This window comes from Haemorhous mexicanus, chromosome 6 (genome assembly GCF_027477595.1).
Source record: "Haemorhous mexicanus isolate bHaeMex1 chromosome 6, bHaeMex1.pri, whole genome shotgun sequence".
NCBI lineage: Eukaryota > Metazoa > Chordata > Aves > Passeriformes > Fringillidae > Haemorhous > Haemorhous mexicanus.
This window is the reverse complement of record NC_082346.1, coordinates 48986569-49001656: the sequence shown is the minus strand read 5'-3', so window position 1 is coordinate 49001656 and position 15088 is coordinate 48986569. Positions and strand designations below refer to the sequence as shown.

The 15088-nt window shown below is 41.6% G+C and overlaps 1 protein-coding gene across 1 annotated transcript; it reads right to left on the bottom strand.

Annotated features, from left to right (window-relative positions):
- Positions 1–349: 349 nt before the first annotated feature.
- PSMC1 (proteasome 26S subunit, ATPase 1) lies at positions 350–8348 on the bottom strand. The gene is made up of 11 exons (XM_059850139.1): positions 8258–8348; positions 7826–7879; positions 6926–7022; positions 6410–6534; positions 5750–5935; positions 5428–5556; positions 4446–4542; positions 4071–4260; positions 2904–3055; positions 1446–1600; positions 350–650 (listed from the first exon to the last, which is right to left on the bottom strand). The coding sequence occupies exons 1-11, from the start codon at positions 8258–8260 to the stop codon at positions 516–518; spliced, it is 1323 nt and encodes a 440-aa protein (XP_059706122.1). The 5' UTR covers positions 8261–8348; the 3' UTR covers positions 350–515.
- Between the last annotated feature and the right edge of the window lie 6740 nt (positions 8349–15088).

Here is a 15088-nt window from a genome sequence, read left to right as displayed (position 1 = left end):
GATGGGTACCTTTAAAGTTTATCTTACTTTATCTTACTCACGGTTGCATAATTGTCATGGATTTTCATGTATAAATGACTGATGACACTGAGGTTACTCAAAAGTGACACTTGTCCTAGTTAGCCCCTAAAAAAAGATATAAGAAGGTAATCAAGAACAGCAATACTAGAGTAGTTGTAAGAGACTGCTATGCCTAAGGAGGACTAAGACTTGGAGCACCTGCATTGCTCCCTGCCCACACGGTGTGGGTCACTGAGACAAGCACTTGGGTCACCAGCACTTTTTCTTGAGAGTCAGTGAACGCAACAGACAGTTTCATGTAAATAGCAGGGCTGTGCCACCAAAACAGTTCAATTCAAATAAACATTTTATTGGGAAGTGAAGAGTTACACTGACTGAGAACCCACAACCCACCCGCTTTTAACCTGTTCATGAATGCAAACTAGCTGTGTGGTTTTACACAGGACTCTCACCAACACAGAAAGTTCTGTATTGTTGCCAAAGAGACAGATGACTTAAAGATACAATCCCTCAGGGGTTCCCTCTTGCTTTTTATAGAGAACGTTCTCTTTAGACTTTTTGAAATCTTCATTCGTTACTTTCATTCTCCGTTCCCTCAAAGCCATCAATCCAGCTTCTGTACAAATTGCCTGCAACACAGGAAGCAAGAATAGTTACACTTGCTGTGCAACCCCTTTACACCCTCAAAGGCAGCTCCATCTTTCCTACTGCTCCAGTAACTGTACAAGTGAGGCTGTTAGCAAAATGTACATTCTAAAGTTTGTTACTGTTCTGTAGCACTGAAGCACGCTGCATAAAGCCAGGTGAGTATGTCTGAAAGGACAGAGGTAGTCAGTAGCTACACTTCTCTGACAGAAAGGCAGCTTTGTAACAACAGTAATGTCCCTGTGCAAGGACAGACACATCCAGCTGCGTGATCCTTCTGCAGGGAGGTGACAGTTGTGTCATGTTGGTTTAAGCTCATGAGTGTGGTAACTGTAGCAAGGGCTCTATCTGCTTTAAAAAAGCAGACAGGATATCACTGAAGCTTCCTAATACACAACTGCATTTTTATCTGCCTTGCAACATAGTAGAGGATAAGTAGCATTTTTAGGAACTATCTAAAGTACTGTTTAAGATACCTTGCACAGGATTCCACACTCTCCTTTTAGTTTCTACTTTGCTACTTTAAGATTTCACATTCAGGTAACACAGGTACCTACTCTTACCAACGTAAGCTGCCTCACAATTATGATTTTGATAATTTCCCATTTGTAAAGCAGAGTACCTGGTACTCATAAAAGGTATTTTAAACCATCCCACTGTCCCTCAGTGATGTGTGCCCAGAAAATTGGCAAACAGTTCAGGTGACTATGGTTTTGGATGCAACAAAAATGAGATTTGATTTTTGCTTTGAAGTATAAACAATGGCGATGTGCACTGACCTTAATATCTGCACCACTGAGATCATCTTTTGCCATAATCAACTCATCCAAAGTCACATCATCTGCCAATGTCATCCTGCTTGTGTGAATCTGAAAGATTCGTTTCTTCGTCTTTTCATCAGGTAGAGGGAACTCTATTTTCCTATCAATACGTCCTGTGCGAAAGAGAAGGTCAGTCTCAGGTTTTTTGCATGCACATGTTGGAAACAGCAGGAAGAACACCTGAAGGGTTTAACTGGCAGTAGCTCTTGAGCTGGAGCATGTCCAGAGAAGGGCAATGGAGCTGGTGAAGGGTCTGGAGCACAAGTCCTATGAGGAACATCTGAAGGAACATCTGGGGTGTTTAGCCTGGAGAAAAGGAGGCTCAGGGGAGACCTTATCACCCTCTGCAACTGCCTGAAAGGAGGCTGTAGCCAGGTGGGGATTGGTCTCTTCACCCATGGAACAGGTCAAGAGAAAATAGCCTAAAGTTCACATGGGGAGGTTTAGATTGGATATTAGGAAAAATTCCTTCATGGAAAGGGTTGTCAAGTATTGGAACAGGTTGCCCAGAGAAGTGGTGAAGCCACCATCCCTGGGTGCCCAAAAGAGGTGTAGAAGTGGACTTGGGGATGTGGCTTAGTGGTGGACTTGGCCATGACACCTTAATGGTTGGACTCAATAACCTGAAAGGTTCTTTCCAACCTGAACACTTCCATGATTCTTCCTGCCACAATGAATTGTGTCTTGGAGTACAAAGCAAGGTCAGACTATATCTTTCATTTCTGGCATAGTATTATCTCCTCTGTTCTCTAACAGCACTGGGTTTGAGCTGAAGGGTCTAAAGCTAAGTGATGACAAAACCAGACCAAACACATATCTCAGCAACTTCATACCATGGAGGTATTTCAGCTTATTCCTTTGCTCTCTGTGCTGTTTTCTACCTTCCACCTTAACAGACACCACAGACATCCTTACATTTTTAGTGGCCATTTAAAAATACTACCTGTGCCTGCTCAAGCTCAATATGTCTCCCTCACTCAACCCCTGAAATGGCAGGAGTGTGCCAGGTCAGTAAGGAGCAGCCTGCTTTCCTTGCACCAGGATCCAAGCTGTCTCTGGTAAAGCCTAGACTCTCACCCCCAAAACACAGGTGGTGCTGCCCTGCCTTCCCCAGCTGCTGCAGGTGTGCTGCTGCTGCACACAGCTTGATTAGCAATTACTTACAATGGCTGTGCCATCTTCATAGAAAGGAAGAATATTCATATTGTTTAGGTATATGTAAAGGAATTAGCATGTTTCTTCTCTTCCAAAGATTTTTCTCTTATTTAGAAGCTTGTGAATAGATTCTGATTTCAAAAGATGCACCAGCATAGATGAGATGGCAAATAAGAATAAGTTTGCAGTCTTTTTACCAGCCTGTGTTTGTCAAGTTATGACAAGTCCTTTCACAAGAAAAGTGGCAGGGAAATCCCTTACCTGGTCTAATTAAAGCTGGGTCCAGTGTTTCTATTCTGTTGGTAGCCATGATAACTTTAACATCCCCCCGAGAGTCAAACCCATCCAGCTGGTTCAGCAGCTCCAACATTGTGCGCTGGATCTCTCTCTCTCCACCTGAATTTGAGTCATACCTTTTAGGAGAAAAAGCATAGTCAGAAAAAGCACTAAGTAACTGGCACAAAGGTGGGAGAGGGGTATTTTGTTTGTAAACATCCATAAGAGATTTAAATTAAAAAATTAATGTTTATCCATAGGAAAAAACCCATAGGTTTTCAGAATCACGTTGCGACATATAGGTAAGTCAAGAGACACTGAACTATTCTTGCAGCTGGGGAATGTAACAGCCATCATGTGAAGGAGATCTGGGGTTTTTTTCCATGTTTGTTATATATTTGGAAATATCTTCCTCACACCTAACAAACTCAACATAAAAAGGAAAAAATGTAATTCTTAACAGCACATACATCCATACATAAGGCAGCAGCCAGCACTTTGGGCTGGCAGCGCTTTGGGTTGGTGGCCTTGTAGTAAACATGTATTTTTCTTACCCTCTTATTTATTTAAAAAATACTGACTACTTTACAGACTATTTGCACTGGACAGCTCCAACAAGCCTACAGAAATTTCAAAGTAATGCAGTTTGGATATGGGCTGAACAACAGTGTAGTGTGGCACAAGCAATGCTTCTCCATGACATACACTATGTAACCTTCTGTAAAATACTCTCAGAACAGAAGTATTTAGCCACCTACTTGAGAAGCAAACAACAAATGGATATATTCTACATTAAATATTCTGCTTTAACTTTGGATCACTGAATCCAATTATTGTACATGGACTTGCAGCTAGAGAATCCCATATACACACAGTGTCTCTTTCTGGTTTTGACACTCTCTCCTGGAGATGCTGCCATGTAACAAGAGAACAGAGGTTATCTCTGGTCATGTCTATTTAGTATGAAAAGGCTGTGATATATTGTGTTTCCATGGAAGTTATTTGAAGTGTTACTTGTTACAAATGCTTACATCAAAACAGTGTATGCAAATGGTAGCAGAGCAAAGAAAGTGAGTCTCAGTGGAGCTGCAAAAGAAGTGTCTCTAGTAAAGCTGTGTTTGTTGCTGCCCTGGCAGTCCCTGCTGTCTGTACCTCTTGGTACCGATGGCATCGATCTCGTCGATGAAGACGATGGACGGCGCGTGCTCCTCGGCCACGCGGAACAGCTCGCGCACCAGCTTCGGGCCGTCGCCCAGGTACTTCTGGATCAGCTCTGAACCCACCACTCTCAGGAAGGTTGCCGATGTTTGGTTTGCCACTGCTTTGGCCAGTAAAGTTTTGCCTATTTTTAGTTAGAAAGAAATATTGTGATTAGTTTGCAGAGATGAAAAAGAGAAAAAAAAAAAGTGCCCTAACAAAACAGTTGTATGAAATTTGTTATGGACTTGGCAATGATTTAAATACTAACCAAGCGTAAATTATTTAACTTGTATTATCTCAGCACAGGTGTTACTGAATGTAAAATACCTGTGCCGGGTGGGCCATACAGAATGACTCCTTTGGGTGGCTTTATACCCATCTCTTCATAATATTCAGGGTGGGTGAGAGGAAGCTCCACAGACTCCTGAAGCACAAGAAAAACATGTTTTTATAAGACTGAGTGGTCTCCAACAGAGATCTGTAGGGATCTTCAAAACAGCAATAATGAAAGCAGTGAAAGCAAAAAGAACGTAACTGATTTCAAGACACACATCAAACAATATGACCCACTACTGCCTCCAATTCTAAGGCAGACAACTACTCCATCTGCACAAGTCTTCCTATTGTTCCCACCTGACGTGTGGTAGAGCAGCAGTGAACATTCCCCCTCCTCCATCCTCAATGCATCATTCCAGATTTAGAACCCTGGAGCTCCTGAACCCCAATCAACTACAGATGACCTTGGGGCCAGGGAACTCTTTATGAAAGGGCTCTATAAGGAGTTACCCAATACCATTGATTTTAAGAGCATTTGTGGTTTTAGACACCTACCCAGAACAAAAGGTTTGAGTTTTAGCAAGGTTCAAGCAGAGTTCTTTTGGTAGGGAAAAAACCAACCAACCCAACACACCCCAACCAAACAACAAGCAAATGCAAAAGCAAAACTAGCAATTGCCCTGAAAGACTAAATCCTTAAGTTAGATTGGATGGCATGAGACACTCAAAATAGCCTCTGCAGTTTTTACAATTTCACTCTCATCTTGGAACAACTGAAACTTTACCTGTTGCAAAGTAATAAGCTGTAAGTTCCTGAACAACTGTGAAAGGTTTTTGTGCACACAGCCTCTGGTGACCCACTTAAAAGATTGAGTTCCATGAGTCTGCCTAGTGAAATCTAATGAAGAAATGCACTACAGAAACATAAAGGACACCACTACAGGAACAGCAGCTAGTCCTGCTGTATCCCTTCTCAACTCCTAGCACAACAGTTACATTGCTGGCTTAATTGTAAATGAGTACAACTGAATACCTTGATTTCTTGAATTTGGTTGTCAAGGCCACCAATGTCAGCGTACGTTTCTTGAGGAGCTTTCTCTACTTTCATCACAGTCACTAAAGGGTCTGTGTCATCCATCAGGACTCCTATCACAGCATGAACCTAATTCAAGAATTAAGAGTTGTCAAAGAAGGCAAGCAGCATTTTAATACAAGCTGAAGTCTAATCCCTATGCCCCCTTATTTAGATGTGTGAAATAAATAGCATTCTCTCTCCTGTGGTATTAAGAAAAAAATGGCCAGTTAAAAACAGTACAATAACTTGTAAGAAACTTGATTTTATAAAAACAACTCACCTTATGATTTAGCAAAACAGAGCAGCCTGGCTCTAGCAGGTCCTTGTCCACAAAAGACAGAATACTGACATAGTGCTCTGATCCCACTGATGTGGACACAATGGCGTGGTTGTCATCAATGATCTCCTCCAAGGTACCCACAGACATCGGTGTTCCTCTCAGATCATCCACCTTGGACCTTTCCTCCTGTTGTCAGCAAAAATCCAAGGAACAACTGAACAACACAGGCAAAAACATTCTTGTACAACACTGGCTCAACAATTCAGACAGAACATAGCAGAACCAATCTTTCCTACTGTTGTACTGCCCCAAGAAGACAGAGCTCAGTAACAAAACCCACTATTAATTTAGTGCTACCCTATGGACAGCATTCATGTGGATGTGAATAACTAGAATGTTCTTCCTCTCTTGATGGATATCTGTGAGCTGTCCTTTGACAGAGCTTTAGGAAACAAAAAACTCCCATGGCTTCATCTGTAGTGATCTGTGCTTGGTCTAAAACAATTTAGCCAATTAATGAGGAACTGTGATAAACCTGGTATGTTTGCATCAACTTGGACACTGCTGGTACTTTATTTCCACTGCTCTGATATGAAGTAGCTCACCTTAGTAAAGAGCATTTATTGTACCATTAGAAGTAACACTTCACTCAAACCTCACCTCTTGTTTTTCTTCCAAAGGTTTCATCTGTTCTTGATTTCTGATAAACTCTTCCTCCATTAAGAGGTAATCTTTAATTCTCTCCAATTTCAACAACTTGAGTCTGCACTGTGTGTGAGGAGTCACTGTAACCAAAGCAGAATCACAGGATTTTAGAACAAGTTTGACATGGTACTAACTAACCACTAATTCATACTAGAAATCCTGCTTTATTTTCCTGACTGTAACTTGGACCTTACTTGTCCCACTGTAACTCCAGGTGAAAAACAGATTTAATGTTTTCCCCTGCATTTTCACTCAGTTTAATTTCTCTGTCTCTTACCTGGAGTTCATGGGCTGCATCTTGCAAAACAATAATCTTATTCTGTTGGGGGCTTTTTAATGTTAATTAGAAATAAAATTACATTTGGCATTGTGTTAGTGACCTCCACAGAGGCAGATCTTGAGGAGAGAAGAGCCCTGTACTTCCTGAGGAGCAGACATTCCACAGCTCTGCAGGGGAGGCAAAATGCTTACCCAGAGGGAGTTTGCTGGCAGCATCTGGTCCCTTGGTCTTCTTTTTCTTTTTCCCCACTCTGGTTGGAACTGGAGGTTCATATTTCTTCTTCTTGTCCTTATTCATAAAAATAATTCAATTTTTTAAAAAATTGGGATAGTAACAAGTAAACAATACACACAGGTGTTAAACACACAGACTAAAACAGAGCTCAAGGTGAAGCACTTCTTAACAAAACTTTCTCTTTATGAGCTGTAGCAAGAAGCCCTAAAGAAAAATTACTCTTATTTTTTAAGAATGTTCAAAAATTTTTTCTTCTGCTTATTTTACATCCCTCTAATTTAAACTTGTGCCACTTCTCAGTGAATACAGAATATGGAAGGCTCAAGCCTGAAGTAAATCACAAACAAAACTAACAGATGAGTCACAATGAGAAAAATATTGAATCTCCACCTTCCTACTGCACTTCAGTCAATAAATCAGACACACTCAGCTGTCCAGCCTAGACACTGCTTGCCATGTACACTGAACTTGCCTTTTCCAAAGGAGGCCAAGGAGGCCCCTGATCTCCCCCAAAGTGAAGCACACTCCTACTGCAGATCATTTGTGCAATGTCACTTCCAAGTGACAGCTTGAAGGCAACTAGTCTTTCCTAACCCTCACACATTTACAATTTGTTTCTTTTTTTTAGAAAAACAAGTCACTGTTAGGAAATTTCAGTTTTTCTTAAGCTCCCTTTTTTTATTTATGAACAACACTTGTTTTCTCCAACGTACACCCAGAAAAGACATTCATAATTTTATGCAGTTCCAAATACAACAATAATTTTGAAAAGTAAATTTCAAAAGCCTATTGCAGCCAGGCTCTGTAGCATCACACCCGTAGTTCATTCTGTAAGTAATTATTCGGATTTCAGTTACCTTGTCATCCTTCTTGCTCCCACCAGGACCGTGTCCACCACTCTGACTTTGACCCTAGACAAAAGGTAAAAAAAACAGACAAAAAAAACAATAATATAGGTACAGTTCTATAAATCGAGACGCCTACGGGCAATTCCACGTACAGAAATCCCGTAATTGGATTTCTCCTGTCTAAACAAAGCGCTAACTTATTCAGCTTATTGTCCAAAACCAAAAAGAAGCGTCCCGCCCGGCCCCACCGCCCGCGCTCCCCCCTCGCCGGGCCGCGGCCTGCAGGCGCCGGCGGTGACTCCGCAAAACGCCGGGCGCCGGCGGCAGAGCCCGAAGAGGCGCGGGGTCCCGGTTCGGTGCCGCAGTCAGAGCCGGGCTCTGCCGCCCCGAGGCCGCGCTCGGCCCCGCCGGGGGTGCCGGGGGTTCCGGGGCCGCTCTCACCATCGCGCCGCGACCGCCCCGGCACCGCCCGCACCTCCACGGGCCGGCCGCGTCACTACGGGCAGCGGCCAGGGACAAGCGAGCGCGCGGGGCCGAGCGCGGGCGTGGCGCCGCAGCGGCCGGCAGGGGGCGCCATTACCCGCGGCTTCTTCCGTGAGGGGAGCGCGGCTGAGGGGCGGCAAAAAGAGAGGCAAACCTTTAAAGTTACAGGGGACTTCTTCCTAGACCTGATCCTTCCTTCCGTCTCTTGCATCAGCTGGTCAATATAAAAACGTTTTTGTATGTGCTGTAAGAATTGTTTTTCTTGTGGCAGCACTTTAAGAACCTGAGTAGAGTTTTCAGGAAATCCCTCCCTCCACAAAAACGTAACTTTTGTACCTACGCTGAGTTCTACCGGTCTGCGGTGTTCCTGGGGAAATGCAGGAGAACCTTGCGGTGTCTGCTTTTGTCGTTCCCAAAGGTACAGCTCGGCCCGAGCTGGAGCCCCGCGCCGAGCCGAGGCAGGGTCGGGTCCCGCCTGTTGCAGCCGCGGCGCGGCCCCGGGGCCGCTCCGTGACCCTGCCCGCCGCAGCCAGAGCTCTGCCTCCGCTGGGGCTCTGCACCTTCCCCTCTGCTTTGGGCTGGAAGAGCATCGCTGTCAGCAGAAAGGTTACAGCCAAGATGAGGGCATAGTCTGAAAATACTTCCAGCCTGCTCTCACCCAGACAACCATCATACAGATTGTATTTACATCCATCACTGTGTTCAGTGTAGAGATCAGAGCGTTTACGAAAAGAGGCTTCGGTTTACAGCAGACAGTGGATGTGGGATTGTTTTGCTTTGCTTTGATGTTGGTTTTTTCTTTCACACTTTCTCTAGAATTCCTGTCTGAGCAGGGAACTTTATTAATTATTAATGTCACTGGCTGAGCTGTGTAGAAAGGTGTGAGGTTTTGATAATTTACTTTTGTTTGGTTCCATTTGCTCACAAGGGTTACTGTTGTGCACTGTGGATTTAATTCGACTTTTCTATTGCTTTTATTGTTTATGAATCCGCTGCCTTTTTGTTACAGTATCAGCTGTTCTGTAACTTTTAAGGACATTGAAACAAAATTATATATAACAGGTATTCTTTGCTTTAATAACATTCACTTTTTGGAGCTTACAGTCTTACAGGATTGCATCTGTATTTCTTTTAACCTTACAGTGTAAAGATGCTAGAACATTCTTTCCCTCACACAATTCTTCCTCCCTTTAACCTCCCTTTAGACTAAGATACACCCATATTTATTCCAAATTATACCTGTAATTGGTAGTTCTGGTTATGATTGAGAATTCTAATCACTTTTTTCTTTGGAAAGCCTGATTTTAGTGCCATGTAGCTTTGCAGACATTTTAACTGCGAGGATTATGGCATAAACTGACCTAAATGGTAGGGGTGTAGGATGAGTGTAAAAGCTGAACTTTCCATTTATAAGCTGACAAGACAAATCTGTGACACCTGTTTTTTACTATTAATAAATATTAGGAAATTATATATGGGAGCAAGTATAAAAGGTTGTTGGCAATATTGTCTCCCACCTCGTTCACTTAAAGACATACTGTGGAACAGCTGTGACAGAAAACGTGAACTGCAGAAGGGGAACACTGTGTTTGGGGTGATCTGGTTAATGGCTTTCAGTTCTTGGGGAGAATAGTGCTGGCAAACTGGAAGTGAAATAGAAATGTGGTTCTGTAACCTGGCTGCTTGCCTTACCTTTACACATCCAGAATTTTAGTTTGGTTGCAGAGTACAGATAATGTCAAATTAGGAACTTTAAACAATAAATATGGTATTAAAAAAAAATATCCAAGGGCCTCTGATTTCTAGGGTTATGCTTACTAGAAAAAAAAAAAAAAAACCAAAACCAAAAAAGTGAGCCAGGGTAACAGGAAGGAACACACAGTCCTTGTTTGTTAAAGATGAACATAGCCTCAGGGGCATCAAAAAGCTCTTCATATCAAAAAATACTGAGACTTGTCCAGAGAGGGTGGGGTTTTTTGTGCTTTGTTTTTAGTTAGTGTTTTCTACCCCTCTTCTTTATTCTGCAGTACGCTTATTGCTGATCTTTGAGGCATGCAGTAAAGCCCTCAGCTCTGTTCCCAGGCTTTGAGGAGGAAGAGGGCAGCTGAGGGCTGGGGAAGTATTGGGCTTGGGATTAGTAAATAGCAAAGAGGTTTATTTTCCCTTTGCACATACAGGAAATTACTAGTATTGCTTATGTTGTTGATGTTAATTTGTCTTTCTTAGTATATGTCTAACTGCCTAGAGCTTTTTATGTTTGCATAAAATAAAATAAACCCACAGATTGGAAAAATACTAATCTTCCTATTGCAGCTACATATAGCGGGTTGCGTTTTCAAAAGCTGCCATTTGCACACCTCCTTTTCATAAATAGGCTTTAAACTTACATCAACTGCAATAAATGAATAAAATTGCAAGGCCTTAAGGACCATTTGGTTTTTTTTTCTCTTAAGTGCGCGTATGTCAAAGTACCAAATTAACCATTAAGCTTCTCTGCTGCTTACAAGTTATTCTAACAGTTCAGAAGAGGAAGGTGTACCTACTGCCTACTAACTGGCAAGTAACAATGTGAAGGATAATTATGAGCAGAATAGCAATCCTTATAGGCTCCTCACGGAAACAACTCAGCAAAGGTTCTCTTCCAAACTCAAAAGGCTTCTCACCTTCTGGAAGTCTTTTACTTTACATTGTCCATCCATGGGACTACGAACATGACTTTTGAAATTAAGGTGCTCAAATAAGTGCCTGATATCAGGCAACATGATTGCTTGCTCCTTCTCCCATCACCAAATATGGTTTTTAAAATGGTTTTAAAAATAGGAATGTCACCTTCACCTCCACTGTTTTTCCTGAAGACTGTACTGTACATTTGAGCCAGTTCATTTTCAAGGAGTGGAAGCCAACAAGCTTCAGCCCTAGCTACATCAATGGCTCTTAGCTGAAACCCCTTTGATGTGAATTATTGGGTATTCACAAAGATGACATTTCCTTAGAAAAGATTCACCTGATGTTTCCTGACTCAAATCATCAGTCATAAGCTCTCTGGTCTTCCTTGACATGGTGCTGTGTTTCTCAGCAGTCGAGGGCCGTGGTCCTTTGCCTTCCTGATCTTCTGTACCTTGGCCCCAGTGTGGATGAGAGCAGCTTCAGCCACCTCTGCAGTGACTCTGCTGCATCCCCACGGCACAAAGAGCTCTCACCATGCCTTTGTTTCCCTGTGCTGGCCAGGCTGCCAGCCAAGGGAAGGGAAGAAACAAGAAAGGAAGGCACCTTGCTAATTCCTCGTTTCACTGGAGAGCCCAGAGGGATCCCCATCTTTAGTGCAGTTTCATGGCTGTGGATTAGCACCAAGCAGCTGAAAAAGAGTAGAAGGGAAGGGCTGCAGCCATGAACTTATCCCTCTGAAACAGCAACGAGTGTTCCCACCACTGGTAGCACCAAAGACCTCAGCGAGAATTTTCAGCTACTCCAGTTGAAGCAATTTCCAAAGCGGACAGATTCTACTGTGCACTGGAAAGGAGATGATAAAGTAGAGGAGGAGTTCTTACACTCTTACTTCCTAAACAATTTGAAAACTACATTTTCTGCACAGCTAGAAATTATCTGGATGAACTTCATGTTCTTGGCTATGCTGTCCTCCATTTACACAATCTGAGTTGGCATTTATTATATTCCTAAACATATTTATACATAGTTTACTGTTGTAAAATTTTATTTCTTGGCAGCAACCACATTAAAGCAACATTTAGGTATACTAAAAATTAATTGTCTTGACAGCATTAGCTACAGACTTGCTTTGAAGCTTTGATTACTACATATTGGTTAGAAAAGGTCATATATGAAAGGTTGCTGAGACCATTCTTTAAAATAGCTGATGCACTTAATTTTAACAATAACTGGTTTAAGAGATTTATTAATTAAACTTGGAGTATACTGTAACATTTTCTGTGAGAACAGAATTAATTTTTTTTTCATCCACATGGAAAAGCAATATATATTTTTAGTTTAAAAAGCAAGTAGAATGAGAGACAATGTTGAAGTTTTTTCTTTGCAAAGTGTTTGGGGGTTGGTTTTTTTTTTCCAAAAATAAGACTACGGCAAGGGTTGGTTACCATTCATTTCTTTATTCAAAGAAAGCTTGAGAAAAATGTCAAAATGCCCAACCAGCTATCCCTAATTAGCTTTGGGAGGAAGTGACATGTTTGTCCTTTTTTTAGATTAACAACTACCTTAAATAAAGTTGAGCAAATCTGGTTCTGGTTCTGTAGCTAAAAGGACCAAATTTAATATATCAAAGATTTATTTGAAGGGCAAATGATGCCAAATTGAACAGGTAAAAAAACCAATTTATATCTGCAAAGGGCAGAGTTCATTTTGACATACTGTTACAGTTGAAGGAAGGTGTTGCACTAAAATGTGTGTATTTGAGAGAGGGAGATCAGGAATTGAGGAAAAACTATCAACTGCTGAATAGCAAGAATCATAAGGAAATGGAAATATGTGTTTGTTTCTTAGCTAAGTAATTACTAAGGAGACAGCTGAGCAGTACAGCAAGTGTTCACTTTCCGAGCTGTATTAATCCCACAGTGCTTTATTACAGCATAAACAGGATGGCATAATTTTTCTGTTCTAGGGGTTGAGGTGTGCTGGTACATCATGAAGTATCTGTCCCATCCGGTTTGCCTGCTGGCTGTGGTAGGTGTTGATTAGTGCCACAACTAATATGCTTAATTTTTTTGCAGTATCTATTCATTTGGATAGCTCACCTGAGTTTCTGGCTACTGACTCATCTGCATATCAACTCCCACTGATAATGTGTGGTTGTTGTGGTCTGATTACCAATGAAAAGCAGACTGCTTGGAGCAGCAATTGTTTAGAACTAGACAAGCAGAATTCAAAACATCTGAAGTGCATGAATGCTTTCAAAAATTTTGGTAATAAAATTCTTGGGAATCTTTCCATGCTGTAGCAGACTCTGACACCTTGAAGATTGTTTCATACATATTTTCAGAATACTGCAGAAGAAATAATTTTATTTAAAATTATGTTTATAATATCCTATATCTTCATACTATCTCATGTGGAAGTCTCAGAGCAATATACAATTCCCCTAAGTTAGGCCTCATAGTCTTGCAGGCAGGCTGGTAGCTGAAGGAGGCTGTCTCACTCTTACCATCCAACAGCTGAAGTTAAACTATTTCTCCCTTGTGAGAGAAGTGTGAGATGTATCAGAGACGCCTCATCCACCTGGTGGCAAATACATTCCCATAAATGATGGCAAAGTTTGAGCCAAAGGATTCCAAGGAGTGAGAGCAGAGCAAAAGCAAAGTGGGATCCTAAACCCAATGGAAAGTGAGTGTAAGAAGAATATATATACCTTTCTCCCTTTCTCACTCTGCAGAGATTAGCAAAATACCAGGTAGTGTGGCTTCTTGGGTCTCATATTTTGGTAAGAGAAGATCCTGTGGTACTTCAGCAGTGAGCACAGAATGATGTTGCTATGTTGCTTTCTTGTTGCATGGCAGGAAAATGTAATAAGAAACTGATTTTTTCGTAAAATCTGACATATTAGCTGGTTAAAAGTCTGTAGAGTTTCTGGTAGCTTTAGAAAAGCTGGAACAAAAGACTATGGGATAAGAAACTTACTACATTAGGGGCAAAGGGAAAAAGATAAGTGATCAAATATGGAGTTATCCTCTAAATGGAATTGAGAGTTCTTCACCTGGCTAATTAATGGTTGCTGATGTTGAAAAGATCCCATCACGCAGTGCTCCTCAGAGTCAACCCATTGATACACTAATAGCTGAGGAGGGTTTTAACAAACTGAACATTTCTTCAGTAATTACATCAATATTCACATAAATTAGTTAGATTCACTTTGCAGGACTCAATCAAAAGATGAAAAGAGAGTGAAATAATTTTTCTGTAAACAGAAGAAAAAGAAACAGGTTTTCCTTTCATTTCTGAGAAGGCAGTATTTTTGAAGATAGAAATGCTTTCTAAATATTATACTGACTACTACTTAGGCTGTAAGTCTGAAATTCCTAGAGAGTAATAAATATTTACCCAATCTGTGAGCTCCATTGTTTTATTAACTGCTAATGATTCGTACGTTTTCCGTCATGAAAGGGCAGAGTTGTTATAATTACTCATTTAATGCTGCAAGTGTTACTGCTTTGCAAAACTCAGGAAAGTCATTATGCCTGCTCCAGGTCTTCTCATCACAGTGCAGTGCAGAGAGAGGCCAGAGGGCAGAGCACATCCACACAAATACACCAGCAGAGCCTTTATTAAAGACAGGAGTTTGGAGGAGAGTCTTTAAGACAGAAAGCATTTAGGGACAGTCTCAAAGCCCACTAGGGTGGATAGAAAGAAAGGCTGACTCTAACAATGAAAAGCATAAGTGGGCTGAATGCACTGGAGTATTAAAGGCAGTAGAAATTGGAAAGAGGGAGAGAGCTATCATCAGTGTAGGAGAATGGGAAGTAACTGTCAGAGGCATCAGCAAAACAAGGTCCCTGGTAACCTAGGAGCCACTAGCTTCACCACCTTGCCACTGGAACTGAAGATATGTTGGCTTTAATTGCTCCTCCCTGAAGTACTGGTTCTGCATTAATCTGTTGACTATAATGTAATGGCTCCTCTGTCATTTCCTGCAGCACTGTAATCTAATACTGCAGAAGTGTCTCACCATGTTCACATTCTCTGTTGAGTAATTGTGGCTTTGATTTCATGATGCATAGTCTGTTCAATCAGCCTGTAATTGCAACACTGTCTGGAAGTATTGTT

Bases quoted from the DNA above. Each gene is read 5' to 3' on its own strand.
- PSMC1 (XM_059850139.1), bottom strand. The intron at 4,261-4,445 runs GTATTTTACATT...AACTAAAAATAG, and splicing joins GTATGGCCCACCCGGCACAG to GCAAAACTTTACTGGCCAAA. The intron at 1,601-2,903 runs GTAAGGGATTTC...TCTTTCGCACAG, and splicing joins CCCAGCTTTAATTAGACCAG to GACGTATTGATAGGAAAATA.